General features: G+C 37.7%; 3 protein-coding genes across 4 annotated transcripts; 1 reads left to right on the forward strand and 2 right to left on the reverse strand.

Annotated features, from left to right (window-relative positions):
* Positions 1-957: 957 nt before the first annotated feature.
* On the reverse strand, positions 958-3,596 carry LOC119985790 (60S ribosomal protein L17-2-like). 2 transcript variants are annotated; one of them, XM_038830175.1, is made up of 7 exons: positions 3,477-3,596; positions 3,311-3,347; positions 3,106-3,146; positions 2,137-2,367; positions 1,944-2,046; positions 1,747-1,814; positions 958-1,298 (listed from the first exon to the last, which is right to left on the reverse strand). In XM_038830175.1, the coding sequence occupies exons 1-7, from the start codon at positions 3,477-3,479 to the stop codon at positions 1,233-1,235; spliced, it is 549 nt and encodes a 182-aa protein (XP_038686103.1). In that variant the 5' UTR covers positions 3,480-3,596; the 3' UTR covers positions 958-1,232. The 2 variants fall into 2 exon arrangements, with proteins under 2 accessions (XP_038686103.1, XP_038686102.1); XM_038830174.1 differs by lacking the exon at positions 3,477-3,596 and having other exon boundaries at positions 3,311-3,356.
* Positions 3,597-4,759: 1,163 nt separating this feature from the next.
* LOC119985791 lies at positions 4,760-9,078 on the reverse strand. The gene is made up of 6 exons (XM_038830176.1): positions 8,869-9,078; positions 6,928-6,973; positions 6,105-6,231; positions 5,776-5,846; positions 5,266-5,345; positions 4,760-5,041 (listed from the first exon to the last, which is right to left on the reverse strand). Exons 1-6 carry the CDS (start codon positions 8,986-8,988, stop codon positions 5,003-5,005), a joined length of 483 nt encoding a protein of 160 aa, XP_038686104.1. The 5' UTR covers positions 8,989-9,078; the 3' UTR covers positions 4,760-5,002.
* A 1,449-nt stretch (positions 9,079-10,527) lies between these two features.
* Positions 10,528-13,462, forward strand: LOC119985789 (SNF1-related protein kinase regulatory subunit gamma-1-like). The gene is made up of 6 exons (XM_038830172.1): positions 10,528-10,781; positions 11,231-11,403; positions 11,726-11,896; positions 12,009-12,284; positions 12,554-12,717; positions 12,882-13,462. Exons 1-6 carry the CDS (start codon positions 10,574-10,576, stop codon positions 13,177-13,179), a joined length of 1,290 nt encoding a protein of 429 aa, XP_038686100.1. The 5' UTR covers positions 10,528-10,573; the 3' UTR covers positions 13,180-13,462.
* The last annotated feature ends 1,116 nt before the right edge of the window (positions 13,463-14,578 follow it).

Here is a 14,578-nt window from a genome sequence, read left to right on the forward strand (position 1 = left end):
CAAGTTGGAACATATGTAAATTTGATGATCGAGCTGGACCTGGTCAACTCTTTTAATAACCAAAAATTATATTACTCCTCATCGAATCGAAGTATCCAACTAGTGTGGTTGTGACCACACATCATTTTATATTTTCTTGAAGTTATATACATATAGGAATTATCCTCTAAATTTTTTGTAATGATTAAGAAAGACACCATACAAGTTTATCTTTTGAAAATTCGATATATGTTTAAAGTCAAACCATCAAGCTTACAAATCCTCCTCTGTATTAGTCTAGGCGTCTACGATAATATCAATCAGCCACATCAACATATTTACCTGCTTAAATTGGTAAATTTTGCCCGAGTGACCAAATTGACACAAATTTGACTTTAATTGAGTTGGAACCTTTTTGACAGCACTGACCAAAATGGAACATCGCCAATCTTTTAGGTAACCATATGGTTATATTAACCCTTACGTTTTGTTTAGTGCCTCGATTTATAAAGTTCTATGAAATTCAACGTACCAAATGCAAATATAACAATTTAGATTTTTTTTTAAAATATCATTGAAAAATATACTTTTTTATTGGAATCGAACTTTAAACACATATATATTTAACTTAACCAATTGTCAACCTAGCTATCTCTCGTTGATTAGAACGATTCAGATTTTAGACCCGTTAAAAGTTCAATTTATCCTACATTATTGATAAATACCTATTAATTTTTTTTTTAAATGACATCTTTAGGGATATGAAACTTCAGCGATGATCCAATGGGCCACAAGTATAGTAGAGTACAAATTTTGGCCACAGTACCATGGGCTGCTACGGCCCAGACAACACAAGCCCCAAAGATGTCAAGTCGGTCAATCCCTTCACCAGTTGGATATGGCATTAAGAAATTGCAGACAATGTTTAACCCTATAGCACATAGAGAACCTAAAATTATTAACTCAGCATCATGTATAAAAAGCAAGAACCATAATTGTCCGATAGTCACCATGCTGTCCTACCACTACCACAGTCTAGGCAGGGGCATAATCTAAACTCATCATCGCATTAACAAGCTTCCCAAGTTTAACAGAGCATTACGAATCTAAATTATTAGTTATATAGCACAACAACCAAAATCCATGAGCATCCCATGAAGAAAACTCAAGTTTATAGTATTCTAACAAAGCAGAAAACCTGGAAATTTCTGAAGGAGTGGACTACTACTCTTGAATCAGTCTAGAACTCGGCATTAAGAGGATGCACCACTCCGGAGAGCTTGACCTTTAGCCTTCCTTGGAGCCAACTGAGTCTCAGGCTGCAAAAATATAAAGAGCGATAAGTCACATCTACTGTAAGTTCAACGACAAATTAAACAAATAATTGGTCATGGCCCTGCAAAGCAGCCACGTGAGGTCATCCTACTTATTTAGCAGGCTTGAGATATGCTAATTTGCCAAGGCCTAAGATTCCAGGGACTAAGAAACCAATGAACTGGCATTAGTATGTTTTATTCTAATAACTTGTAGTGGAGTTAATTCTCAGATTTGTTTCTGATTGTTGTATCGGGAGGGACCCCTTAGTGCCTTTTTCAATAAATTAGTAATCTGCTCAAAAAAAACCCCTACCGAAGACATAATGGACAAGCCTCGCTTGAAAGATTAATATAGATTATAGAACAGAATTGCGGTATTCACTGGCCCAGCCCAAGATTACCAAAGGAAATAAAAACCATTCCTCACAAAATTATTGTCTACCAGGCATACCTCTTTCTGAACAGGTTCTTCCTTCTCCGACAGAATTAATTCAATGTGGCAAGGGGAAGACATGTATGCTGCCAACAGAAAATATTGTCCACATTAAGAGGACATGCTTTGATGGGAAATTTTATTTTTGATTGAATGCTTCAGTCTAACAAAAAAAAAAGTTCTACTAAATACGACAGCTGAAAGAAAGGACTAACGGTTGATCCTCCCATGTGCTCTGTATGTCCGTCGCCTTTGCTTCTGTGCTTGATTTACTTGGATGTGAGAAACATAAAGAGCATCCACATCCAAACCTTTCACCTAGAAAATAACCAGCCAGGACACACAGCAATGTATTAGCAAGCAGAAATGAGGCTAAGGTTACAAGAAATGCAGGTGTAGTAATAATACCTCAGCATTGCTCTCAGCGTTCTTAAGCAAATCAAGAATAAACGTTGCAGACTTCATAGGCCAGCGACCTTGTCCATTAGAGTGACGGTTCTTAGCCTGGGCAGTTCGTCCCACACCGCGACAGAAACGCCTAAATGGAATAGCTTGCTTATGGGCAATCACATCCTCCAAGTACCTTTTAGCCTTGACCAAAGCCAACTTCCTAATAGCAAAGGCAGTCTCCCTAGTATTCTAACAAGAGAATAACAAAAGTAGAACATCATAAATAAATATGCCAAGCATACAAACTACCATCATCAAGTTGCTGTATCATGTAAAAAAACATGATCTTATATTTGTTACCCTACAAATAATGTGCAATTGAGTGAAATCATGCTTCTCCTTCCATGTCTCTTGATTAAATCAAAGTAATATGAAACAATAATGGAAATTTTTTTTGCTGATCCATCTGTCACACTACCATCGGTGAATAACCCAAAAGCCACACAACTGCTATATTTCAAGATTACAAAGGACATTGTCACAAAGACCAAAGGGAATCAGAAACTGTGATGGGCACCTTAAAAAAAAGGTCATTAAAAGAAGGAAACAACCGTTTTGTTCTTCAATGGCTAAAACAAAAAATATACAATTTTCCAATACGCTCACAATATACAATCAGATCCACTTATATATTGAAATTAAACAATCAGAACATTCACTACTGAATGGAGGGTCAAATTGTATGAGCTAATGGTCTCAATGAATGAGACGAAACAACAACAAAATGAATCCTTTTAACACATGAAACTTAGGAGGAATGAACTTGAAACTTAAGACTAATGGACACTAAGATAACAATATGCACTCTCTTGACTATCAGCCAACAGGGGTTGCACAAAATTGAAAACATCACTTCAAAATAAATAGCAAAAAAGAGTAAACCATCAGCCGAAGGACAGCATAACTAATCCTCACACATCAGCGTACCTTAAAATGAACCCGAAGATCACTGCCCCTGGCTTTGCAGGCTGAGACAAATTCACAGAAAAGTCAGTCTTAAACCACGAATAGTTTACTAGCAACTACAAATTTTCATGCGTTTTTCGTAATTATCAAACAAATTTGACGATGAAGATCCAGTGGATTTGAAAATTTGAAAGAAAAGAAACATAAAAGTAGAATATAAACTTACACTTGGTAGGGTTGCTTGGCTCTCTCGAATACTTCACCTGAAACATCAACAAACAAAATCAGAAACAGAAAAATCAACAGATCGAAGAAGTTTGGAAGAAACCAAGATTTCAATATGATCGTACTTCAATGAGAGAAAACAAAGATGCGAAAGTTGCTACACTAACCATGACTGCCGCCTCCGCAAATTTTCGCCTCCCAGCCAAAGAATAAGAGCAGCAAGAGAGTTCCACTGGTCTGCAGCAGAATTGTATAAAATAAACCCTAGCAGTGTTTTCTTTTCTAATCTAGGGTTTGCCTGCTTCTCTCGGCATTCAGCAGTTGGGCTTAGGATTTTCCAAATAACAAGCCCAAACATCAGCGATATTTGGGCCTTATCGGTTTTGTTATGATTTGTTTCTAAGCTGGGCTTTCAGTGTTCCCTTAAAAATAGAGGACAACGAGCCCTATGCCTCATAGAAACCGTCTACCTGAAAGGCTGAAACTATCCCTTGATCCTGACACAATGTTAGAATTCCAGCTCTTCTATAATAGTATCTCACTGATGGCTCGCCCCTCCCCCTACAAAGACGACAGAGGTTGTCAACTAGGGGTGACAAAACTTTATCCTGTTCGGATGACCAAATTTGTTTGATCCGGATTAAACCAATTTTAAACATAAATTATATATTCAAAATCTGGGTTCAAACAAAAAAATTGATCGGTTTAAAACCGGATTCAAGCCCAAATACACTGGTTTACTTGTCCAGATCATAACTCGGATTAGTTTATTGTGTGGTGTACTTATCTGAATTTAAATCAAAATGGGTTTGGTCAATTAGGTCTGTCTGAAATTCAATCCAGGTTAGAGTCCGAACATGTAAATATTTAGTAAACATATGATGATATCCGATCCGAAACCGCTTTTTTCCCACCCCTACTCTCAACGGCTAGGCACCCCTCTCTTTCTGAGTTATTCCAGCTTCTTCATGATTTCGTGCTCGGAGAACAAACAAAATAAATAAAAAAGAAAAGAAAAGATGGCTGTCTCACTAGAAGGAGGACCTGCAACGGCAGAGACGATCTATTTACTCGATCACACACCTACATTAATATAAATATATAAAGCTTCTTCAGTTCTTCCTTTGATTCCCATCGACATTAACAAATTTTTTTTTTTTGTTTGATAAAACCATCGACATTAACATTATACAACCATATGGGGAATGCGCCACAAGAGAGAACCGGCTGGCATCAGATGCACTGCTCCAGCCTTCAGGTTCTGCGTCTGCTTCGTTAGCAGTTAAATCTGAGCGACAAAAGGAAACAAAGTCATGGTTGTCCCCAGTCACTTGCACAATATGCAGACTGCAATCTGTCCGTCCTTATGTCATCAATGGTTAACGGGATAAAAACTTGGCCCATTTGTAATGCAAAATTTGGAAGTCTCCAAAGAGCTGGCGAAACCATAAACACAACCAAATCATATGCTTAACACGAAATACGTTTTAAAAATGGCTACAACATGAGAGCTCTCAATATTTATTCAAATGTAACCTCTCAAATCTCAATATCTTCGGACCACCAGTTATATATATGATCATATGCAAGTACTATATACACTATATCGACCATCTTCCACAACAAAATTACCTACACATGCATGATGCATCTGAGGGAAAACAGATTTTTATCCCCGCCTTCCGAACAGTGCTTAAATGGCTGCATTTCGCAATCGAGCAACCAGCTCATCCTGCACAAGTCAAGTTAGCATGCATCAGCAAAGAAAGATAAACAGTAATAATCAGCTTGGGAGACCAGAGGTTTCATGAATCACACAAGTTCCATTGGCTGTCAAACGGGTGACGAAAGAAATGGCAGATACCCGTTCTGAACCACTAAGCAGGTATCAGATGGGTGCTCTGACTACATAAGTAAAGTTTAAGAGTGACCTTGATAAATTGCCTCAATACTTACCTTCCTCCCTTTGGTTGAAAGGCCTAGTTCAATTAGAAGGGCACGAAGCCTCTCCACTGTCAAACTATGGAAGTCTTTCTCTACATGTCCAAAAGCAAATAAATCTCAGTCTAATAACAAAAGTAATGAGATCACCGTTTCAATAGGAACCATGGTACATGTAATTAACTTGGCCAACAGATAAAAAAAATAATATATATATATATATATATATATATATATATATAAAATCAAAAGCAGACTAATCATCCATATTCAAAGTAGCAAGACCCTCTAAAAAGCAATAAAAGGCCCGGGTCAAAAGCACCCAACGGCAATATGACAATCAGTTGTACTTTACAGGTTAAGTCCAATTATAATAACTGGTAAAAAACACAACCCCTGTACGCAAGGCTCCGCAATGGGCAGGGTCAGGGACAGTTATTACTATTTCATAATAACTGGTCTTTACATTTGAAACTAAACGTGTATACACCAAACTGTTAATACAGAATAAATTATTGAATTCACCTTGTTGAGAATCAGTTTGATTATTGGCCCTCTTAGATGCAGCCCTGCTGTCCACAACCCTATCAGAAGCCCTGAGAAACAAAAATGCAAATCTTAAGGGAATTCAACATGATTAAATATCCAGAGGTAACAATGTTCCTGCCATAAGGGATCACCCAGAAAAATAATGCAGGACAAAAAGATCATGCTCACAAACAAGACTTGTTAAAATGAGCAGAAGTCTATGATGAAGCCATGTATGGCAGCAGTAGCATCAAATACAAAAACAAAACACGGAGATCTTAACAAGATATGATAAGAATCTTCTTTCAAGAATGCGGAATTAATACCTCTTTCTAGGGCCATCAGTTGCAGCTGCACTCTTTGCATCCCTTGAACTGGAATCACCCTTGTGTTTCTTAAGAGTAAGCGATCTAATCAGTATATTCTGTTGGTTTGTCTTAATATTTTGCCCCTCTGATTATACAAGTAATGGGAGTCAGGCCTTCTAAACTCCAAAAGGAAATTAATTTCAAAGCAAATTATCAATAGAAAATTAATCGCAGCCACCAAATATCTAAATAAAACACAAGTACATCATAGAATATACACCAAGCAGCTATGAAATTAACTTATGCATACTTTAAGTTCTACTTCCTTTTAAACTATTAGCTGCAAGTGAAATATTCTATATATAGAATCTCATATGGTGTGTAAGTTCGACATGACTGCATGTTTCCAATATTATTAATAAGCATGTAGAGATGCATAGTCAATGATTTTATAATAATTTACAAAAATTTGAACACACAATTTTATTGCTTAAATACCATGAAATGTTATTCACTGACCTATTATTTACAACAGGCTGAAACATAATTTTCTCATTTAAAATCCAAGATTGCTAAAATTCCAAGGAAATTCTCAAATTCCTACAATTCCTAACAGTGGTACTCCAATGGGTTCTAAATGTGTCAATAACTTTTAGAAATCTTGCCCTCTAGAAACTTTGAGCTCTCGTGCTATTTCATCACTTGGTTTTTAAAAACTTAAGAAATATGTCTCAATCGCAATAGTAGAAGAATTTAAACGTATGAGAATTACACCATGAAGGCATTAATGCAGCAAACCCAAAAAAATAGAAAATTTAACGCATTAAAAGCCTGAAGAGACCTGGGGGTGATGTCTCGTGCTCACAGATATAAACTCGCATCCCTCCCTGTGCATATTTCTCAACTTATAAACAATAGTTCAAGAGGGAAAAAAAGGGCAAGAACATGATCATTAAAAATAAACATACACACATAAGAACTATAACAATTGCATGGGAGCTGCAACTGCACAAGCTATCTTCATCCAAAAAGGAAAAACTCATAAATGAATGTACAAGGGAAGATTTCCTTGAAAGATAAGTTGGATATATGGATAACTCAGTACAACTGTCATACTAGAAAGCAAAAGCAAGAAAAATGAACAAAAAAGGTAGACAAGTAACTTCAGCAATGACGGCTTCAAGTTACTTCCTTATTAATTCAATAAACACCAGAAGCAGTTAAGAATTTAAGGAAAAGTTCAACATGGTACACTCAAACAGCAAAATTAATGGATAAAAAATCAAATGAACAATATAACAACATATTCCATGATTAGCACACAGCCTAGCGAAACAGCTTGCATCCAAGCCGTGTATGTTGTTCAAGTAAAAACAACACCATGAAGCCTCTCATGGTCCACTTTGCTTGCATCAAGTATCAATGAAATAATTATGTTTGGTCCAGCAACTGTAAGCTTTGAAATAAAATCATCCACTCCATCAAATGACAAATGACCATGGATTAACATAGTAACTGAATCACCTTTGGCTTTGGGGGACTTGGGAAAAGTGGGTGGTACGCTCTCTCTACTTATGAAATGTATAAATTTAAACATAAATTTTTCACGTTTCATTTTTTATTCGTAGAACGGCATGCAAGTTCTCATTCTAAGAGTTCAACATTTAAATGCCTCAGAATATATCTGCCAAAAAAACCCTACACAGATGCTGTCACCATCAACTGGTTGACTATTTTGCAGAGAGAGGAAACCATGAAAACCCGAGGATCTTCAGAAGCACCCCTTTTCAAGGATTACGATTAAGATTTCCTGCTCTCCTGTCTATTAGGAAACTTTTGTAAATGTTACAAGGACAAGGCGGGATCATGATATACGACTGTTACGTTCAACTTCTTTTGCAAGCATGTAATATTGCAAAAATTGATGGAGAAAACCATTTCATAATTACAGGGGACATGACCAATCGTCTTCCAGCTTGACCCAAACCAAAAGGAATGGATCCCTACAATTCATCTCCTCTTGTATCTGGACGGGTCTAATCCAGACCAGTACATCACTACAGCATGAGAAAATGGGCTTATCCCTTCTTTCCTACATATATTTTGCATTATTTCCTTTTCCTCTAATAACACATGAAATGTAATCAGCTATAACTACAAAGAGCCAAAATTAGATTTATTTGCATAAGCCAACCAAAACAATCCGTAACTCACCCGACACCTGCACATTTAACAAATTCATAAGGACATTAACAGTCTAAGCCCCTGCTCAAATCCGTAGGAATATAGCCATACCAAAAAAAAAAAGTGAGTACGTGATTTAAAATGTCAAATAATATCTAGGGTTCTAGATCAGGATATTCAACTACTGAAGTGACTCATATTACTGTATGTATCATGCTATTATGTACTACATATTTAGCACAGCAAGAACAAATTTTCATCAATGGATCAAGAAAGAAAATGCCAGTAAGGTGAAATCTCCAAATTCATCAATCTCGACTAAAATTTGGAGATTTAATTAAAAACTACTCAATATCACGACTGGCATTATGATAAAATCAAATCCTACTAACGCCGGAGCTTCAATTCAATTGGGTGAAGAATTTTCACTCCCAGTGTCAAATTTAACAGAAACGTTTCAAATTCCAAACTTTCAGTAAACGTTTTGTTCACACATTTCATCAGAAACCAAAAAAACACTATAATACTATTAAAATAGCGAAGCCACGGCAAAAAAACAAACAATAAAAGCGAAGAAGTATTAAGCGTAATAGAGTACCGGATTCGAGGAGAGGACGCTGGAGGAGAGAAGACCGCGAGAGGGAAGGTTGGCAAGGAGAGAGGAAGCACCATGAACCGTACTATTTGAATCGGATGGTTGGGAAGACGAGACGTCCATGGCGCCTGCCTATTACAGAGGGAACCAACTAACCAAGTGCTTGCGAGTCCAAAAGGGCTTTGTTCAGTTAGTGACCCACCCCCGCATCACACTTCGCTATATTTACGTTAGTGTGCCACCCTATACGCAGATTTTTAATTTTCTTTCGGATTAGGTATGCAATGTATAATTTAATCATTGTATAAGTTGATATATAATTTTAGTCATATGCGATGTTTTGAAATAATATGATATTAGGTTTGTATAATATAAGATTTGTGATAATATATCTAGATTACTCACAATTAAAGTGAGTAATATGGGTATTTTTTGTTATTTGACATGTTATTTCTTATTTTAAGTGTTCCGTATAAAATAAAAACGAATTTGAAGTGCTTTAATATTATACGACCGACATTGAATAAGAACCACTTCTCTCTCGACTACTTTAACCCATAACCCACATATTTTTCTCTCTCTTGACTACTTTAACCCATGACCCACACAGCATGAGGATGCGTGCCCCTTGGAGGACAATATATATAAGCCATACCCTTCACCAGGGAAGGGATTTTCCCCCCCTCTCTCTAGTTCACATGAAGAAACTCTTATTCATTACTCATTAACAACGCTTCTACAGTTTTACCAGCCAAGCATCATATATATCGACATACACTCATCTCGTTCTTTCTATCATCTCGACCCTTATTGACTTGATTGTCGGAGTCTATTTTGGCCAGCACCCATCAGTTTTCAAGGTTTTTGATTGTCAAAGTTCACAAGTTGCTAGTGGCCCGCTTCAAATATTTTTTAAATTGTAGATTCGAATACCTACAAATATAATGCCTCAACGGTGATTCTAGATACTCTATTATGTGTGCCATCTATAATTGAATAGTGTGATATGAAAATTAGGTCTACATCCAAACAAAGGAGAGTTGGGCATCGAAGAAATAAATGAGATGTTTGTTCATTTCGCAGATTGTTGGTGGCCAACTTCGAATATTCTTTGATTGTAGATTCGAACACCTACAAATATAATGTCTCAACATGATTCTAAATACTCTATTATTATGATTACCATGTATACTTTGAATAGTAATAGAAAATTTAGGTCTACTACATCCAAATTAAGGAGAGTTGGGCCGCGAAGAAATAAAAGAGACGTCAAGGCCCATGTAGAGGATGTCCAGCCCAGGACAGCTCCTAGTCTTATATCCGGAGTCAAAGCTAAGAAGCGCAAAGGACGGAGCAGCGCACATTAGAGTAAGGATAACTGTGGCCGCCATGAAGGATCGGATGAGAGCGACCCGCCCCTGTTTCCTACAAACAAAAACCGGATATGGATAGCCAATAGTTTAATTCTTCCCATCACCAACCATGCAACTCTCCACATCTCCACCCTACACGTGTACGAATATTGCATCAAGATAGGAGACTTCTTTTATTCGACGGTCCGATGAGAACTAAAATGATCAAGACTCGTGGCCGCGTCACAGATGATTGCTATGCTTATATTTGTCTATATATAAGTATCAAGATTGTGCCTGATTGCAATTTGCAAGAGACAGAGAGAGATTGAAGAGAGAGAGAGTGATTGAGAGAGATGGCTAGTATGCAAATGGAGGTGAAGATGGGAGTGAAATTGCAGGAGAGTCCAAGGAGCCAGGTACCAAGTCCAGAGGCGAAGCTTGGGATGAAAGTGGAGGATCTGTGGGATATACAGGAGCCGCAGCTCACTCCCAGTGAGAAACTCAATTCTTGCTTTGAAAACATTGCAGTCTCTGCTTTTCCTCCTGCTCCTTCTGATCAAGGTACTATAGATAGATAGATACACACACATACATGTATTTAACCACTAATTACACTTACCATCATATGAAATCGATTGACTATTGGTGATCATGATCAGTAGCTGAGAATGAGAATTCTTTGTTTGATTAATAATATTTATCTGAATTTCTGAAGTTTATGTTAGCCCTAATAAGATAGGTGGAAAGAAATTCTTCTTGTTTGGTTGAGAATAGGATTTTTAATATTTTGTTATGAACTCCTCAAATCTGGGTGTACATAAGGTTCAAACATTAAAGATTGCTTAGAGATCCGATAATCCACAAATTTGATCGAAAATTGGGATCATTCAAGATTCAAGCTAACAGTGGCATCCCAAATTCATTGATTAGTTTATTCATGTTAGATAAAATTCAAATGCTGACTAATTGGGTTGTCGGTTTGCTAATTCATGGTGAATTTTATGCTACAGTGATTGAGATTAGGTCAGACAGCAGTCTAGCTGAGGCAGTTAAAATACTGACCCAAAACAGGATACTTGGTGCGCCTGTGGTGGATGCGGATGCGCCTGAGGACGCTAGTTGGATGGACAGATACATTGGCATTGTCGAGTTTGCTGGAATCGTTGTCTGGATTCTGCAACAGGTTTCTATTCCTTACTTTGATTACATTACGTACAAGTTTTGCTCCATAAATTTTATGTTTTCATAACAAATTTGCTGCCATATGAGCCGCGAGAGATTGTAGAGGCTTTAGGATTTAATTGGTATATGTGCTATTGGTAGCATAATAAGCATATCTTTTTTATTTTAGAGGAAGAAACAAAAATAAATGGGGAATCTGATTTTCGAACTTATTTTTAAACGCTTAAAAATTATGATATATTATTTTGCCTAGCATGGAAATCTATTGATTATGTGATCTTTTCTACCTGGGATAACCTGAAAAGTTGATATCTCATTGACAGTCAGAACCTCCATCTCCTAGGAGCCCACACTCTGGAGCTGCTCTTGCAATAGCAGCTAATGGAATGACTAATGCAGCAGGACTGCTAGGCTTAGGCCCAGAAGATGCAGCAGCGACTTCTGGAAACTTTTTTGAAGCACTGACCGCTTCTGAATTTTATAAGAACACAAAGGTCACAACTCTTACTCATACAACTGTGTAAAATTGTCATTTAGTTTTTCACACTTTTATTTGTTTTGATGAAACCCTACTATGCGCACTAACATTTGGGGTTGGCGATACAGGTTCGAGACATTTCGGGGTCATTCAGATGGGCTCCCTTTCTTGCCTTGCAGAAATCCAACTCCTTTTTGACAATGCTGTTACTCCTTTCTAATTACAAAATGAAGAGCGTTCCTGTGGTTGATTTGGGTGAGGGAAAGATTGACAATATTGTCACGCAATCTGCTGTGATTCACATGTTAGCGGAGTGTGTTGGGCTTCATTGGTTTGAAAGCTGGGGAAGGAAGAAGCTGTCTGAAATTGGCCTTCCCCTGATGTCACCAGATCATGTAGTCAAGGTACACAAATATTTAGGCTTTAGGCTTGGCATTTCCTTCTTCTTCTTCTTTTTTTTTGCTTCTTTGCTATATTAATTGTTGAGCAATGTATGCAAAGTGAAGTTATCATATTGTGCATCTACTCAAATGCAGATCTCTAATGCATGAAACTCATACGGCGATATTTATATTCGTATTGTACAATGGAAATGGGGAAGTAATTATATTTAGTGTGTTTCTAATAAAGCTCCATTAGATTGACTATGAAATGGTGATCTTCTCCTTGTAAGGTGAACGAGGATGAACCGGTGCTTCAGGCATTTAAGCTGATGCGAAAAAAGAGGGTCGGAGGTATACCTGTTGTTGAAAGAGATGGGAAAAAGACGGTGGGTAACATAAGCCTGAGAGATGTTCAATTCCTTCTAACTGCACCAGAGATCTATCATGACTATAGGTTTGTTGCTTACTTTTCGGCATGGTGTCTCTAGTCCATTATTTCATCATTGAATCAACTAGTTACCTAATTTGTCTGGAGAGTATGTTGATGAATCAATTGAGGATGGCAGCACACAATCTGTATTCAAGTAAACTCACTTGACATGTTATGACTTTTTACAGATCTATCACTGCAAAGAACTTCCTGATGGCGGTTAGAAGCTACTTGGAGAAGGACGGCAAAGCCACACCATTCTCAAGTGGCACGGTCACATGCACGAAGGATCACAGTCTCAAAGAACTGATTCTGATGCTCGATTCCCAGAAGATCCACCGAGTCTATGTTGTCGATGATGAGGGGAATCTGGAAGGAGTAATTACCCTTAGAGACATCATATCAAGACTTGTACATGAACCCCATGGCTACTTTGGTGATTTCTTTGATGGGGTTTTGCCACTGCCCCAAAATAGCAGGGTTTAAGAAATGTTACTAAATAACGGTCCAATCGCCGTCAAAGATCGGTCAGTTTTCCTCGTGCAACTTGCCTAATGGTCTCTGCTAAAGTCCTTTTGTAGAAGAGTTGTGCGTTTGTAGCATGGTTAGGTATTTGTAATTAATCAATTTTCCTCTGGCTCTGATAATATGTCGCCACCACTGTGTACATAGTTATGTGTCAATGGTTTCCATTGTACAACTTCTACGGCCGGGGCAGAATTTTAGACATCATCTCCATCTCCATTGGTATATTCGGGTCATTCTTGTTCGGACCATCCATTATCATCATAAAAGAGTCAACGCGAGCTGATGACATGCGCTTACTAGGAATTTCTTGTTGAAGACCAACAATTACAATGATTTATCTCAAATTTTAAATATTATTCGAGCCTATCGGCCACTGCTATAGACTCACTGAATACATGTATAGTGTGTGCGGCCTAGAGCTATAGACTCATTGAATACATTAATGTAGCGTGTGCGGCCCAGAGCATCCGAGGACATCGAAAGGGAATTGAGTTTAAATTCCTGAATCAGGACGTGGTGGCCTAGAGTTATAGACTCATTGAATACATCAATGTAGCGTGTGCGGCCCAGAGCATTTGAGGACATCAAAAGGGAATCGGATTTAAATTCCTGAATCGGGATGTGGTGCCAATGGTAACGTTAGGGAGATTGAAATCATAGGATTCTCTTGGAGTGATTTCAGTTTGGTATGCAGAATTCCCTAAAAATGGACCTACGCCACTCTGGACCAAGTGGGCTGGTACAGATCCGTAACACAGACATGTACCAGAGTGGCCTATTTGAGATGACTCATAGGGCCCTGCATCTGGTCTGGCTCATCGTTAACTAGGCTAACAAACAAGGCAAAAGACAAACCATGACGGCTCGTACAGGTTAGATGCTTAGTGTTTTCAGCAAAGCACAAGCTAGATTTTTCTTCTTCTTTGGTGACATGTGCCAAGCACGTATGTCTCATATGCTCTGTCCCAACCTAAAAAAAAAACAAATGCCATGCAAGTACATAAACTTATTTTTTACCTGACAACACCACCACTAAATAAACTTGCCTTTTCAATAGTTGAACTACAAGAAACTCGAATCCACACATAGAAATTTCCCACTTAACGAAATGAAAAATTAGGTCAGAACCTAACGCGTGATCATAATGTAAAACAAACTCAAGCCCTCCCGAACCCATATAATTTGACCCCAAAGAGATTCACTATCTAAGCTATCACTCAAGTGGTTAAAGTATGTAAACCATTGCAACATAAATTTCATTTCAGTGTAAACCGTCAAAAAGAAGGAAAAAAAAAGAAGGATGGAAACCATCAAACCAGATCATCACAATCAGACACAAACCTGGAAATGTGAAAGT

This window comes from Tripterygium wilfordii, chromosome 19, assembly GCF_013401445.1.
Source record: "Tripterygium wilfordii isolate XIE 37 chromosome 19, ASM1340144v1, whole genome shotgun sequence".
Taxonomy (NCBI): domain Eukaryota; kingdom Viridiplantae; phylum Streptophyta; class Magnoliopsida; order Celastrales; family Celastraceae; genus Tripterygium; species Tripterygium wilfordii.